Source organism: Prionailurus bengalensis, chromosome C1 (genome assembly GCF_016509475.1).
Source record: "Prionailurus bengalensis isolate Pbe53 chromosome C1, Fcat_Pben_1.1_paternal_pri, whole genome shotgun sequence".
In the NCBI taxonomy this organism is placed as follows: domain Eukaryota; kingdom Metazoa; phylum Chordata; class Mammalia; order Carnivora; family Felidae; genus Prionailurus; species Prionailurus bengalensis.
Genome location: NC_057345.1, coordinates 63,096,496 through 63,113,683, shown reverse-complemented (window position 1 = coordinate 63,113,683; position 17,188 = coordinate 63,096,496). Strand labels below are relative to the sequence as shown.

General features: G+C 38.0%; 1 protein-coding gene across 2 annotated transcripts in view; it reads left to right on the top strand.

The window, feature by feature from the left end:
* The window catches only part of SLC44A5 (solute carrier family 44 member 5), a 344,384-nt gene that overhangs the window by 231,793 nt on the left and 95,403 nt on the right, over window positions 1–17,188 (top strand). For both annotated transcript variants that reach the window (XM_043575297.1, XM_043575298.1), the window contains exon 4: window positions 1,657–1,730. In XM_043575297.1, the coding sequence (XP_043431232.1) occupies window positions 1,657–1,730 (74 nt within the window). The remainder of the gene's footprint in view (window positions 1–1,656; window positions 1,731–17,188) is intronic.

The following is a 17,188-nucleotide window of genomic DNA, read 5'->3' as shown; positions in this document are numbered from 1 at the left end:
CAGGATATGTAAGAATTCATGTGAACCAGATACTCACCTCACCCCCAAGCAGGTTTTTGCTTTTCAGTGACTGTCAAAGAAAGAAAGCTAGAGCACCTGTTTCTTCCCTTTTTACTACTATTCTCATAATTCTTAGACAAAATGAAATTTAAAATTCCTGGGTTGTATTTGGATTTAAGCAAATGATAGTTTGTTTCTGGATTGAGCGTGATTAACTTTCTCTATGAAAGATTCGTTTCCTATTGAGGTAATAGGAACATGTGAAAAAATTTTAGATATGGCTAACTTGAGGCTTTACAGAAAATTGAAATAATATTAGAATAAGTACTAAATTAAAAGGGTTAGCCATTGGAGACCTGGATATTTGTTTTACCTTACCCTCTCTCTACCTCTCTCTCATGGACCTTAAATAAGTCAACTCACCTAAAAACCTAAAGGTATCCTTAAGAAACTCACAATGTATGTGAATGCAGTAAAGGTATAGTAGGGCTTTATCAATGTAAGGTATTATTGTGTCTGTTACTGTACAACTCCTATTCGTTATTATTACTACCACCATCACAAAAAATAGTGTGTAACTTCAACCTCCCTGTGCTAAAATATTAGAGCATATATCCATATGCCCTCAAGAGCCAGAAGTTTTTGCTCTGAAAATTCTCATGTGCAACTTTTTTTTTTTAATTTTTTTTTCAACGTTTATTTATTTTTGGGACAGAGAGAGACAGAGCATGAACGGGGGAGGGGCAGAGAGAGAGGGAGACACAAATCGGAAACAGGCTCCAGGCTCTGAGCCATCAGCCCAGAGCCCGACATGGGGCTCGAACTCACGGACCGCGAGATCGTGACCTGGCTGAAGTTGGACGCTTAACCGACTGCGCCACCCAGGCACGCCCTCATGTGCAACTTTTAATCCTCTCAAATAATTTAATCTTTTTTCTTTACGAATACATTTTTCATTAAGTTTTCAAGTAGAGAATAGGTGTATTGTTTTTCACTTTCAAGCATTTGGCCTTCCAGACCACTTATAAGCTGAACAAGATATAATATTAGAAGTAGGAAATACTTTAGTTGAAAGAATTGAGCATCTCTACTGGATTTTAGCCTGATTTGTGATTCTTAGCAAATCACTGAATCTCTATCAAGCCAGATTTTCTCTAAACCTAATTTGACAATATCTAATTTATAGAATAGTTGGTAAAAGTACAGTTTTGAGCCATTTTGTTTTTTAATGCATTAGATACACTATTGTTAGTATAGTTGCACCTCTACACCCCATAGAAAGTTTGTGTAGTCGGTCATTTATTTAATAAATAGTATGCTTTAAATATGTGTATAGAAAGATAATGGAGAAAGGGAGATATAGATGTTTTATATGTTGATGTTGTTATATTCCAGTCTCTAAAAATATCTTACAAATAAAGAAGCAAGAGAGAATAAACGTGAAGAATCCTGAGGAAACTTCTTTAATCATGGAGCTATGACCAGTCCATTGCTAATGAAGTCTTTGATTACAGAAATACATCTGATATACCTTTAAGAATTACTGGGTATAAAATGGCATATCACAATTATTATTTTTCCCCTTTCCCATATTTGTTCACTAAATAAGATGTCATGTTGGATCGCTTTTAATTCTTTATTCCTTTTTGTTTTTAGGAGTTGTACAGATGTTCTGTGCTGCATAATCTTCATACTGTGCATTATTGGCTACATTATTTTAGGACTTTTGGGTGAGTAAATACGGGTATAGAAGATATGTAAAATTTGCTGATGAAGTGACTAAGTCAATGTCCCATTTTTAACATTAATCATTTTCTTCGCAAAGCCTTGTTATTATTGATTCTTGTCTTTTCTGGAGGGAATGTGCCTCACCAGTACTCATTGGGTAGCAGATTCAATGAATAATAAACACAAAGTAATTTATTCAAAGACAAACCCTAATTACTTAAGTAAGTACAATTATAAAGAAGGAAAAAAAAGTTTATGGTTTCTTTTTAATCATTTTTACTTTTGAAATTCTGTTAAGCTGCTAATTATGTTCATGTTGCTGTTTACTAATATGCACCAAGACCTAGATTAGTTGAGATAATACATAAACTTTTCTTTTTATAAGCAAATTTAAAAGAAGGAACAATCATTAAGAATTTTACCACATAATTCATTGATGTTTAAGAAGTCTCATTGTCTTTGCCTACCAGAAAGAGATATTCTGTTGTTTACTGTTAGGTTAAAGATTTTTCTATGAAAGTGAAAATAAAGAGGATAAATATACAAATTATTTACATTTTTAAAATACTAGCAGAGGATAGTGAATATTTTCTGTAAAAAGTTTCACAATTGCATGTAAATATATCACTATTTCCCTCTGAGACTTAAGTCCTGCCCCTTAGATGCTGACTTAGGAAACTTTAATATATTATTATTAGAGCAGGGGCCAGAAAACTTCATTAATTCTAGTGCCAATAATGAATGGCCTAGAGTTAGTGTGGATAGAATGCATAAGTAGCTGTGCCTACATTGGAAACAATGGAAAATGCTCTTCCCTGTTCTTCAGTTTTATCTCCCAATAAGAGAAATACTTTGAGAATAGCAATTAAAACTAATTTCCAAAAGATCATCTCAGTAATATTATGCAAAAGCTATATAGAATTGGAGAATTCAAAAAAGTAAGGCAGGAAGAAAAGTAGGGAGAGAAGAATAAAGGAGAATAAACCACAAAATTAAATAATGTTTTCTAAGACCTTCAGAAGATTTCTTGGTTATTTCTTCAGAGTATTTTAACTTGAAAACATTAAAGCCATTATAGCACAATACACAGTCTATAAATTGAATATTACAGCATAAATTTCCTTACAGAATTAACAGAATTTTAGCTTCTCTAACTTTGGGACACATTTTTCTGATCTGATTTTTTTGGTTGTTTTTACTTTTTGTCATAGAGTTGAAATTGGTTGCATAAGAGAAAGGAGTTGGAGCCAAGTTGATCTAGGGTTTGCTTGCATTATTTGGTGGACTTGGGCTGGTTTCTTAACCTCAATTTTCTCATCTGTGAAATATAGGAACACTACCTACTTTGCAGGGCTGTTGTGAGAAGTAAATGGAATGATATCCAGGTATACAAATAATAGTACATAATACTGCTAGGCAGTATTTCATTTGCTGCCATTGTGTATTCTAGTTGTTCTGAATTTTAAGAAATTGTTTTTAAATTAATTAATTGTATCATCTCTCTATGGCAACCCATAATTTCGGTTATTAAAGTTTGAATGCACACATAAACTTCACAAGGATCTCTTAGTTTGCCTGGAATCTTTCCATCAGGGGATCTTCTGGCATAACAAATAAGTCTCCTCCATATCTCAGAGCCAGTGTGTTGTAATCCACAGAGAAATGTGTTCTGTCCTTATATAGAACTGGGAAAGCCACTGCCACTCTCTTGTTGACACAGTAGTGAAAAGGGATGGGAGTGCACACCGTCATTCCCTCTGGAGCAAAATAAGAACTTTGCTTCTTTAAGATCTCCGGATTTGGTTTATAAATACCTTAATTAATATAAATAAGTTGGAGAATAAATGTTCCTCAATGAAAAACTGTGTTCAATACTGGATTTAGTGATTCTTCCACATTAATCCTGATGCCACTGATTAAAACGATGACTCACAAAATTTACTGAATATATATGTATACATATGTGTGTGTATTTATATACTTTTCTCATTCCTGAACCACAAATAGTCTAACTAGTCTAAGATAAACTTACCTCTTCAGTTATGTCTTATATTGGATTTAAAGGAAGAACGGCAGAAAACAATTAGCAGAGGTTACCAGGAGTGTGAAAAATTTTTTGGCATGAAAGAATATATACCTTCACCTGAGGAAAGATGAGGTTATCTCAGTCACACCAATATGTTATAAGTAGTGTGAAAATCAATAAAAGGAAATATTTTTAAAACATTTTTAACGTTGATTTATTTTTGAGAGAGACAGTGTGAGTGGGAGAGGGGCAGAGAGAGGGAGATGCAGAATCTGAAGCATGCTCTAGGCTCTGAGCTAGCAGCACAAATGTGGGGCTTGAACTCATGAACCATTGAGATCATGATCTGAGCCCAAGTTGGCCACTTAACCGACTGAGCCACTGAATGCCCCAAGGAAATCTTGTTTAAGATGGAGTTGGGAGGCCAACAGAGGAAGGAGCTCTCATGCCTGCCACTCGTCATTGATTGCACATCCAATGGGAAGAGAGGTACCCCCCAAGTCAGTAGGACTTTACTTATTTTAAAAGATACAAGTGTTTTTATTTTATTTTTAAACTTTAATTCCAGTATAGTTAACATACAGTGTTATAGCAGTTTCAGATTTACAATACAGTGATTCAACAAGGTCAGTCCTGCTTTAGCTGCTACTTTACTATCCCTGCAGAAGGAAGAAAAGTCTCACCCCAGCAACAGCCCAGCCAATGAGAGACAGTCACAACTCAGCACATGAAAAGCCACTATACTTCAATTCCCAGGTTACTCCAGTTGAGTTTTTGATTATAATAGCCCTCTCAACTTCCTTTTTTGCCCTATTAAAGGAGTGTTCCTCTTCAGTTTTGTTGTAGCTTGCTCTACTATTCCCAGGTAAACCTGTTTTTGCCGGTAAACCAACTGGCAGTTTTATTTTAAAGGTTAATAGTGGTTTGACATCTTTTGCCATTTTGTTAGATCAGGACCTTCTAAGGCATATCTTCCATCCATTTCTTTTCATAAGAAGTTTTACCATGAAAGAGCCATGTTTCTCACAAATTCAGCTGAGGAAAAAAACAAAAAAAACAACCTGTTCTTTGCCCTTTATGTGGAATATGGCCAGCTAGGTAACACTTGGATGCAACAAAGGCACTTGACATTCTGCTAATGAAAAGCAGAAGTGGAGTCTGGATAGAAGGTAATCACATCTCCTTGAAAGATCAAACTAACGTTTATGATAATAGCTCTCTTTTGTCCCACTTCACTGATGGTTGCTATTCAATTATTGTACTAGCTAGAAAAAAGAATTGGAATATTTATTATGCAAATTGTCCTTTGTTATCCTTGTGCTAACATTATGCAATAATAGCAGAATTTTAACATTAATAAATTTTTCTTTTTCTTTTATTTCCTCTTTAAAAAATTAATTCTAGTATAGTTAAAATACTAGTTTCAGGTGTACAATACAGTGATTCAATTCTATACATTACTTAGTGCTTATCAAGGGAAGTGTACTTTTAATCCTCTTCCCCTATTCCACCCACCTCCCCTCTGATAATCATCAGTTGTCTATAGTTAAAAGTCTGGTTGTTGGTTTTTTGGGGGTTTTTCGTTTTTGTTTTTTTGGTTTGTCTTTTTATTTTTCCTGTTTGTTTTCTTAAATTCCACATATGATCCAAATCATGGAATTTGTCATATTTCTTTTCTTTTCAAATATATTTCCAGTTAAGTGTGTTAGTTCGTTGTGTTTACGTGGGATGCACCTGAAGTTAGGGTCCAAAGTTTGTGTTTGTTTTTGTTTTTCCGTCTTAGGGATAATTATCCCTGTTAGTTGAGATGCTAGGAAATTAACAAGAAAGTAAAATAATGTAAACAAGCCGAGAATTCTCGCCATGCTGTGAGAGGCCTAAACCACATGGAGAAGCCCTGTGTAGGGAACTTGATCAGCAGGCTCAGCTGAACTCCCAGAAATAGTGTTTGCCATCAGCTTCATAAGGTTTTCAGATGATTGAAGCCCCCGGCAACATGTGACTTCATGAAAGATCTCAAGAGCCCCAGCTGAGCCTTCCCCAGATTTCTAACTGCTGAAATCATGAGCAAAATAAAATGGTTGTATTAAGCTAGTGGGTTTAGGGGTGTAAAAACAGATAAGCAGAACCAAATTTTGTACCTGGAAGAGGGATGCTACTTAACAAAACCTAAAACATGGGCATTGGTTTTCAAACCAGGGGATGTTCAGAAACCCAATGGATTTTGAGGAAACTGTCAGAGTTCGAAGGAAAGTGAGAAAAATGCAATTAGAAACAGGAGAGAAGGGCACCTTGTGACATAGTGTTGAAAGTTTGGCAGCATTGCTGCTCCTGCTGCTGCAGATGGTAATGTGGGAGGCAAGAAATGTACCTAATGAATTCAGTGATCTAGCTAAAGATTGTGCTTAGGAGAACCACCAGCTCTGAAGAACATCATCCACACCTGGGCCTTACTTAGGTGATAAGATCCAGACCCTGAGCCTGAGCCTGATTCTTTAATTGGATGAGGCTTCTGAGGACCTTGGGAGAGTATAAACCGATTTGATTGTGGAGGGAATGTAAACAGTGTGTGGCCAGAGGCTGGACTATAGTAGTTTTAATACATGGCTGTGACTTCTTTGCCCCTCTTTCTGCCAAGAGGTATGTGCCTGTGTCTCTTTCCCTTGAATCTGGTAAAGCTTAGGATTGCTTCTTTAATAGAGAAATGAACTAAGCCAAATAAGACTAGTTAAGGGCCTTGACATGCAGGTGATGTATAGATCATTGCAAAAGATTAAAGGAAGGTCATCATGGGTCCACTGGACCTCTCGGTAGGACTGAAAGTACCAAGTACAGAGAGGAGGAGGCTTAAATTCTTCATCATTCAGTCTTAAATCCCTCATAGGATGAGGTAGAAAATAAACAAAATAGCTAAGTTAATATCTAAATGTGGTCAAACTTGACTCCATCATTTCTGGTATTAAAGTATATGGGGGTAATAATACAGTCACATGTGTACTTTTCTATTCATTGCTTCAGGAAGTCCAGCATATCATTCCCTTCCCTGACTTGAACTGCCCCCAAATGCCCAGGAAGGTGAAGTCTTATTTCCAGTTTCTAGGTGGAGAGAGAAACCTTATAGTCTACTGGAGCTCTGACATTTTGATTGGTGCTATTTGGTATCATTTCTTAGTCAGTTACTCATCTGGATCCTTCTACTACTGTAGGGTTTCCTACACTAGGATCCAAAAATAGAGCTTTTTTTTAATGTTATTTAATGGGGTACTTTGGTGGCTCAGTCGGTTGAGTGTCTGGCTTTAGCTCAGGTCGTGATCTCATGGTTTGTGACTTTGAGCCCCACATTGGGCTTGCTGCTGTCAGCGGAGAGCCTTCTTCGGATCCTCTGTTCCCCTCTCTCTGCCCCTCCCCCGACTTGTGCTCTCTCTAAAAACAAAAATTTAAGTAATCTCTACACCCAACATGGGGCTCGAACTCATGACCCCAAGATCAAGAGTCACATGTTCCTCTGAGTGAGCCAGCCAAATACTCCCCAAAATATAGCTTTTAAGTCTTTCAGTAGTGATCAGTCATTTCTCCTCAAAGCATGACTAGTGTCTGAATGCAGCCCCTACTCTTTTAGGCCCTTATGATGCCTAAGTACCAGCTCAGTCTCTGCCTTCAAGGCAGGTTCCCTTTTGTAGTATTTGAATTCCTTTTGGCCCTAAGACCTAATTCAAGGTCAGTCGTTTCCATCCTAAATTAAAATCTCAGGGAGAAAAGTTTGAGTTCTTCTTTCTTATAAAGAAAATTGATCCTTCCCAAACCAAGGAGTATAAAAAAAAAAAGGGAGAAACCATGTTTTCTTGACTGAGAGGTCACTCAACTGACTTTTTGAGGAACAAAAATAATTCCAAGGTGACTTTGATTCTGTCTATACACGGAAGCAATGAACAGTTCATCTTACTAATAAATAAGTATAATTAAATAAGTTATGCCTCCCCAGGTGTCCTGTTACAGTTTGTGAGCTTGGTGGTAGGATCCTAATGTTCATGGTAAGGGGAAACTGGTGATGGGCAGTGGCTCTGATAGGATGTCCCACTATGTTTTTAGTCTACTTGGGAACGAAAATGAGCATGCCTATCTGATCACGGCTTGGAAACATTGTTTTAGCACAGGAAAACCATTTCTTCCAATAAAAAAGTAAGAAATATAAAGCATTCTAGTTCCCATATTTTATTTTTTTTAAGTTTGTTTATTTTGAGAGACAACATAAAGGAGGGGCAGAGAGAGAGAATCTCAGGCAGGCTCTGCACTGCCAGCCTGACACAGGGCTTGAACAAAAACCTGTGAGATCATGACTTGAGCCAAACCCAAGAGTCAGGTGCTTAACCAGTTGAGCCACCCAGACTCACCTCCTTTATTTTTAAAGTTGTTCTAGTAAGCTTTTCTTTTTTTAAAAAAGTTTTCTTTTGGGGTGCCTGGGTGGGTCAGTCGGTTAAGCATCTGACTTTGGCTCAGGTCATGATCTTAAGGTTCATGGATTCGAGCCCTGCATCGGGCTCCCTGCTGACAGTGTGGAGCTTGCTTGGGATTCTCTTTCTCTCCCTCTCTCTCTCCACCCTCCCCCCATTCACACTTTCTCTCTCTCAAAAATAAATAAACTTTAAAAATAAATAAATAAAAATTAAAAGTTTTTCTTTAAAAAATTTTAATTCCAGCATAGTTAACATACAGTGTTATATTAGTTTCAGGTGTACAATATAGTAATTTGACAATTTGATACATTACTCAGCACTCATCCTGATTAGTTTATACTTAATGCCCTTCCCCTATTTCACCAATCCCCACCCTCCACCCATAACCATCAGTTTGTTCTCTATAGTTGAGTCTGTTTCTTGGTTTGTCTGCTTTTTGTTGGTGTGGGCTTTTTTTTTCCCACATGTGGGTGAAATCATAAGATATTTTGTCTTTCACTTATTTCAGTTAGCAGTATACTATTCTATACCTATGTTATTACAAATTGCAAGATTTCATTCTTTTTTAAGGCTGAGTAATATTCTGTTGTGTGTATATATATCACTTCTTTATCCATTCATCTATCGATGGACACTTGGGCTGCTTCCATATCTTAAGTTATTGTAAATAATTTTGCAATAAACATAGAGAAACATATATTTTTTCAAATTAGTGTTTTTATATTCTTTGGGTAAATACCCAGTAGTGGAATTACTGGGTCATATGGTAGTTCTATTTTTAATATTTTGAGTAACCTCCATAACCTGCATATTGTTTTCTGCAGTGGCCGCACCAGTTTGCATTTCCATCAACAGCGCATGAGAGTTCCTGTCTCTCTACATCCTAGCTAAGAAACTTGGTGTTTCTTGTGTTTTTGATTTTTTCCATTCTTACAGGTGTGAAGTGATATTTCATTGTGGTTTTGATTTTCATTTTCCTGATGATTAACGATGTTGAACATTCTCTCCTGTGTCTGGTGGTCTACTGTGTATCTTTTTTGGAGAGATATCTGTTTATGTCTTCTGCACATTTTTAAATTGGATTGTTTATTGTTTTGGATATTGAGTTGTGTAAGATCTTTATATATTTTGGATACTAACACTTTATTGGATATGTCATTTGCAAATACCTTTTCTCATTCAGTAGGTTGCCCTTCAGTAGGTAGTTTTGTTGATTATTTTCTTTGCTGTGCAGAAACTTTTTATTTTGATGTTGTCCCAATAGTTTATTTTTGCTTTTTAAAAATTTTTTTGAGAGAGCATGAGCAGGGGAGAGGGGCAGAAAGAGACAAAGAGAGATAATCTTAAGCAGACTCCACGTTCAGCATGGAGCCCAATGTGTTTAGTGATAAATTCCTTTAACTTTTGTTTGGGAAATTTTTTATCTCTCCTTCTATTCTGAATGATAGCCTTGCTAGATAGAGCATTGTTGGCTACAGGTCTTTTTCTTTCAGTACATTGGTTTTGTTTTGTTTTTTAATAATTTATTGTCAAATTGGTTTCCATACAACACCCAGTGCTCATCCCAACAGGTGCCCTCCTCAATGCCCATCACCCACTTTCCCCTTTCCCCCAGCCCCATCAACCCTCAGTTTGTTCTCTGTATTTAAGAGTCTCTTATGGTTTGCCTCCCTCCCTCTCTGTAACTTTTTTTTTCTTCCCCCTTTCCCCTCCTCCCTGGTCTTCTGTTAAGTTTCTCAGGATCCACATATGAGTGAAAACATATGGTATCTGTCTTTCTCTGCCTGACATATTTCACTTAGCATAACACTCTCCAGTTTCATCCACATTGCTACAAATGGCCAGATTTCATTCTTTCTCATTGCCAAGTAGTATCCCATTGTATATATAAACCACATCTTCTTTATCCATTCGTCAGTTGATGGACATTTAGGCTCTTTCCACAATTTGGCTATTGTTGAGAGTGCTGCTATAAACATTGGGGTACAAGTGCCCTATACCTCAGCACTCCTGTATCCCTTGGGTAAATTCCTAGCAGTGCTATTGCTGGGTCATAGGGTAGATCTATTTTTAATTTTTTGAGGAACCTCCACACTGTTTTCCAGAGCGGCTGCACCAGTTTGCATTCCCACCAGCAGTGCAAGAGGGTTCCCGTTTCTTCTTTCAGCACTTTGAATATATCCTACCATCCCTTTCTGGGCTGCAAAGTTTCTGCGAAAAATAATTGGCTCATTGCCTTATAAAGTTTCCCTTGTATGTAATTGTTTTCTTTTCTCTTGCTACTTCTAAAATTCTCTCTTTATCATTACTTTTTGTCATTTTAATTACTATATGTCCTGGTGTGGACCTCCCTTGTTGATTTTTATTGGAGCTTTTCTGTGCCTTCTGGATCTAGATTTCTGTTTCCTTCTCCAGATTTGGGAAGTTTTCAGCTGTTATTTCCTCAGATAAGTTTTCTGCCCCCTTCTCTCTCTGTCTTCTTTCTGGGACCCATATAGTGTGAATGTTATTATGCTTGATGGTATTCCTGAGTTCCCTAAGTCTATTTTCATTTTGTATTATTTTTTCTCTTTCCTATTTGACTCAATTGCTTTCCATTACTCTGTCCTCCAGGTCACTGGTTTGTTTCTCTGCTTCCTCTAGTCTACTATTTATTACATCTAGTATATTTTTAGTTTTAGTTATTGTTTCTTCATCTCTGATTTGTTCTTTTTTTATGTTTTCTATCTCTTTGTTGAAGGTCTCACTTAGGTCCTCCACTCTTTTCTCAAGTCCATTGAGTATTTTTGTGACCATTACTTTAAATTCTCTATCAGACATATTATTTATGTCCATTATATTTAGCTCCCTCACTATGATTTTGTCCTGTTCTTTTATTTGGGACAAATTCCTCTGTCTCCTCATTTTGTGTAACACTCCATGTCTGTTTCTATGTGTTAGGAAAGTCTGCTATGTCTTTTGCTCTTGAAAGTAGTGGCCTTATGAAGAAGATGTCCTATAACGCCTTGCAATGTGATGTCCCCTGTTCACCAGAACCTGGTGCTTCAGGGGTATCTCCTATGTGTGTTCCATGTGTCTTGCTGTTGTGGGTAAGCTGTGTTTGCCTTTAGTCCACTTGTCTACAATGGTTCTTTGTTTGTTGTGGGCAGCATTTGGTTCCTATGGTGGTAGTGGGCCATTCTGGGGCTGCCATGTGCTTGTGTTGATTTAGACCAGGTATTTGCTAGAGCTGAGGTAGCACCAAAGTGCAGGTGCTTTCCTTGTGTTGTCCCCTGAGAAGCTTTTGTTGGTGAATGGGGCTGTACTTGGACCAGATGTCTGCCCCCAGCCTCTTACTGGGGCCCCAATCAGTGCATGTGGTTATCTTCCCCTCTCCTTGGGTTAGGAGTCACTTTGGAGTTGTACTAGCCCCTCTGGGCTGCTTGCACTCTGCCAGGCTTGTGACATTGCTTTGGGTGTTCTCTGCTGAAGGGAATACTGGAGAGCACAGGTCTACAGGTGAACGTGGGGGCAGAGTGTGTGGGTACCAGCAGTGTCCTCACTGGCCCGCTTCAGGAGTGGACCTTCAGCTGCCTGGGGGAATTTCTGCGGAAGCTGTTAATGGATGGGACAGATCTGCAAAAGCCCACAGGGGCAGGCACACTGTTAGCACACTAGGTGGAAAGTGTTCAGGCTGCACTAGTTCCTGCAGGTGCCTGTGTATTTAGGCTGGGAGTGGAGGAGGGACATGTCACCTGCCAGCTCTTTTGTTCTTAGAGAAGTCTCCCAAAGATCCCTGCCCCTCCAGCACAGGCTCTGATATTAGTAAATACATCTCCATCCCCTGTACCCCAGGCATTTTTAAAAAGTGCTGCTTCTAGGGACGCTTGGCTGGCTCAGTCAATAGAGCATGCAACTCTTGACCTTGCGGTTGTGAGTTTGAATCCCACATTGGGTGTAGAGATTACTTAAAAATAAAAATCTTAAAAAAAAAACTACTTCTATATTGTATCTCAGAGTTGCTATTTGTTATACTGTTTCTTTAAGGGTGGGGACTCTGGTTTATCATCCTTTGGCCCTCCTAGAGCCAAGCAGCTGATTTTGAAGTTCCAGATGTTAAGCCCCATGATAATAAGACCTTATGAAATTAGGCCCCTATGGTTTTCAAAGCTAAATATTATGGGTATTCATATTCAAAGTGCAGGCCCCCTGCCTGGAGTGGAAGGTTCTGTTTCTCTTTCTTCCCTGTGCGCATGACATGCATCCCTCCCATGGGCAGTCGTGTGGGTCCATTTAGCTCCCCACTGTGTTTCTGCCCTTCCTATATTTTCCATGTGGCCTCTTCACTACATTTAGCTATGGAGAGTCTGCTCTCCCAGTCTTTCGGTAGTTTTCTGGGTTTTTACACTGATGTGGATGTTATCTGGTTGTGTCCATGGAAGGAAGTGAGCTTAGGGTCCTTCCCATCCTTTTCCCCAGAAGTCAAGTAAGCTTTTATCAATGAAAAATCTGTTGTGTCAACCAGAACCAGTATTAAATGTCCTTTTTCATTCTTTACAAATATATAAACATTTATTAAATAAACTATATACCTATACTTCCTTTTTTTTGGAATTCTTTATCTTACGACAGGAAAGACTTAGTTTTGACTGTTACTTGAATCGATTTTTTTAGCATTGAGTGAGATTTATTTCTGTTTGTTTTATTTTGCTGAATGCATGCATTCCAGATCTTTGCAAGTGGAATATGGTTAGCATGAGAGAGACTGATTTGTGTTCAAGGACATGACCCTAAACTCACCATTGGGTGGAAGAGGCCACCTGTGAAATGATAAACAACATTTTTCTTATCCAGGCAACTGGATACAGGGCTGCTTCCAAAAATGTTTCTACAGCAGAAGTGTCATCAACACAGATTTTCAAATTCGGTATCATGTGTCCTATTATCTGCTTCATTGCATTTGTAAATTGCTTGTGTTAAAAAGCCATAAGCACAATTTGGCAGGCCTGTTTCTCACATATTAAAACAGTTAAAATGTACCTTTAAGGGATACAAAATAATGATTTGAAAGCCAACATTCCCAACCAGCAAGTGTTTAGGGAATGTCTTAGCTGCCCCAAACAGATTTGCAGTTAATTTTTAAGTGTCAGTGCAAGCAGTTGGTCTAATCACATTTTCTCCTTGACAGAGGGCTTTTTAATGGCTGCAACTTCTGACTCAGCCCTAGAGCACAACAGGAACATGCTTTGCAAATGTTGACATTGAGAGCTAATACTAGATAATAATGCTTGCTCCTGGTACTTCAGTAACATACATTTCCTTGATAGGAGTGAAAGATAATTTTCTTGAGTAAAATGTTCACCCATCTTTTACCAACCTTTGCTTATCTGCTATGAATTACTCAAGTAGTATTTTACAAATAATTTCTCCTCTGTTTCTCTTATATACACCAACCCCCCCCCCCCCCCCACAAATGTATCTGCTTAGCTAAAAGTGGTCTTTTAAAGTTATTTCTAAGACAGTGAGAAAATCAGGGGATGATTGATCTAGATTTATATTGATTGCTATATCACTTTGTCATTTGGTTTTATTCACCAAAATAACCCAGACAATTTAATTTTAGAGCCTGTGCTCTTAACCACCATACAATATTGACTTTTATTTAATGAAGAGGGTGATGAGGATTCTTTGTAAGTAATAGAGATTACTAAGAGGAGGTCAGAGCAGAACCCCATGATATCCTCCTAATGCTTTTCTCTCCTTCTCTTCCCCTGTTAATTTCACACACTGGGCTTAAAACAGCAAGTGTCAGAAGAATCAGTGGGAAGTGGGTATTCTTTTGCAAGCAAAAACAATGAATACTCTAACAGTTTCATCTTAACCACGTGAGCCTGAGTATGTGTTTACTCTGCGGCAGTGTCATTGTTTACATTCAGTGGTTGTTTGCAAAATTAGCCTATTAAGTACACACTAAAAAGAGGAGCATGTTCTTTATGCTAATCGATACATAGATTTGGTTTTTTTCCTTTAGTTAGTGCTTGTCCTATAGAGTAAATAAAATGTCAGGCAGTATCTTATTCTTTGTTTTGTTTTGCTTTGGCCAGGAAGACCTCAAATGATTTCCCATGAAAAAAAGGTGTATTTGCTAGTAGATATTAATGAATATTCCATGTAGCATTTTCAGATGTAATAAATTATGTCAATTTTCAGGAATGATGAGAGAGCTTCCTTCATACGAAGTAAGGGTATGTTGCCAATTATGGAACTACAATTAAGCAAACACCAAGATGAGTGACACTGAATATATGGTGACCTTGACTTTTTCAAGGAAAATTTGAATAGGAAGAGAACAGCGCCTCTGCTGTGGGTTGTATGCTGACTCTGACAACCTTATTATGCTAAAACCATCTCTCTGTAGTTCATTATAGAAAATAACCCAAGATACTGCCTGTCCGTCCACATGTGAAACCATGAGACAGCCTGTGTATGCACCACAGTGTTTTCCTTTTCCTTTCTAGTACCCACCATGCCCTTACCCCACACAGGGCCTTTTTCCATGTGTCCATCTAATGGAAGCCTCTTTGTGCCTCCATTCGTTTTTCAGGTCTCAGCTCCTACATTACCTCTTCAGGGACATCATCCCCAACCTCTCTCATTTGGTCATTTGCTTCTATGAATCCCTGGCTTTGTGCCATTTATTGCTTCTTTGCAGTACTTGTCAGAGTTGAAATTTCATGTTTGTACAATTTATTCATTAAGATCTCTTTCCCCCAATAGACTCTAGGCTCCTCTAGCAAGAACCTTTATACAACCAGGGTCTAGCATAGTGCTGACACATAGTAGGTGCTGAAAAATATTTGTGGAATGAATGAAGAAAAGAACAAATAAATTTCTGTCCTCATTATTTCTAACTACTTCTTTACCTTAAAAAAGCAGAAAGACACATCTTCTAGTGTGAATCAAAACCTTAAACAGATCATGAATAGTGATAGGCAAACATCTAGAATAACTAGAAAAAGTATGTTAAGGTAAGCAGCTTAGAGTCGGTTTTGCTAATAAAGAATACAACAAAGATGCTGTGAAAAACTAATTTAGTTTCTTGGCTATTTGGCTGTTTTTCCATTTTCTTTCACTTCCTTGGGTTTGTTGTTGCTGTTGCTGTTGTTGTTGTTGTTGTGTGAGTGTGTGTGTGTGTGTGTGTGCCTATTTAATCTTTCTTTAAAATATGTTTTCCCTCTTTTACCTTTTACTCTCACCCCTCCCATTTCCGACTCTGAAATATAGAATGTGTGTCTTTCTGCTCTTTTCTTTTGTCGTCCCTTGTGGCAGTAACTTCTGACAAAAGAGAATCTGAAATCTTTTATCTCTGGTTATTCTGTTTACTCTTTTGTTCTCAATAAAGTCCTAAACGTCTTGTTGAATATATCTACAGTTCTAATCTTGGGTAGTCTTGTCAGTTACTGAGAATATAGGCTGAGTATTTTTCCTTTTCCCCTCTGGTTTCCTTCTCTACCTGCTCTTCACCCTCCTCTGTTCCGTAAGAGACTCGTATATAAATCATGCGGATTACATCAACAGGCTCTCTTGTCCTGTGGCTTCCTATATGGTTTTGCTAGTGAGAGGTATCAACAGTAGATTGGAGGGTAGGAAAAGGGGGTTGTGCAATGTATTCTTTTGGCTCTCTTGCTGGTGGGTCACTTCAGGGTAGCTATACCTCTCTCCCTAAGGCTTTAATTCTTATTAGTTTTGCTTTTTTTCATTTGGCTTCTCTTTCTGAGTTTGGGTAACCTTTTCCATCTTTGTCCCTTCAGGCATAGAGGTGGAAGTGACTCCCAATTGTTGCCATCCTCTGGGTTCTGTACCAAGTCTGGTTTCCCATAACTCTACCTATAACTTTGTAAATATTTGCTCAACTCTTTACAATTATCCTGTATGAGCGTAACCTGTATTTCCTACTAGAATCCTGCTGTATTCTTAAAAAAATAACAACCTAACCTTGACAGGTATTGCTTCCTAAGTAGTGCTTTAACTGGATTTTCCATAGGGTATTCGCCTGTTCCATAAGGCTGGCTGGTTCAGGGTTGGTCATTCACTGCTAGCAAATTTGTCACATAAGCACTGTTAGGATCCAAGTCAGCCTTTCTGAATAAAACTCCATGTTATCCTAATCCTCACATAATCTTCATCCCTGTTGTCATGATCACTTTTTCACAAAATCATGGAATGAGTGCTTTAACCTTTGATTATTGAAAGATACCTCTACACAAGGGTCTTGACTAAGCAACCGCATGGAACATCAATATCTTCATATTCTAGGTCCATTTTGAGGTCAGTCCTTCTAGTTATTTCTCAAACTTCCTTGACACTGATTGTCTAATGTTCTTAATTTACAGTTCATGATAACATGATGAAGTTGTTGGCTTCTGTTCATAAATAGATTAATGATTCAGCTCATCTCTTCTTTCTGCCAAAGTAGATAACGAGGAAAATTTCCCTTGATCAGTGCCAACAGATCCTCCATAGCCATCTATAAATCTGGTTTAATTTTATCTTTCCCAGTCAACTATCATAGGGCCCTTTTCATGAGTCATGGGGACTTGTTAAGACAGTGCCTCAGGAGTCAACACACTATTATTGTGAGCAATCTTCATATGTAAATTTCTTGTGCCTTCATGACCTTCTCAAGCACTATATGACTATACCTCTTCTACTCAATAATGGAGTGCTGCTGGGCACAGCTAATTTTAGGCTTGATGGATCAGATAACATCCAGTTTATGATGGGCTTCTTATGTCATCAAATGATCATTCAGAGTCCAGGAGCAACTTCTCAAAAGAACTGCTATTTGCTGAAACAACATGGGTTTTCTCCAAAACCCTGGGAAACTCCACTTGTGATTCTCAAAAAGGCATCTGTCACAGGCCCCATACAGCATCCTGTTCTGACAGATAGCTTAAGCACCATTGAGTCCATTATGCATATAGATTTGCACAATAGCCTG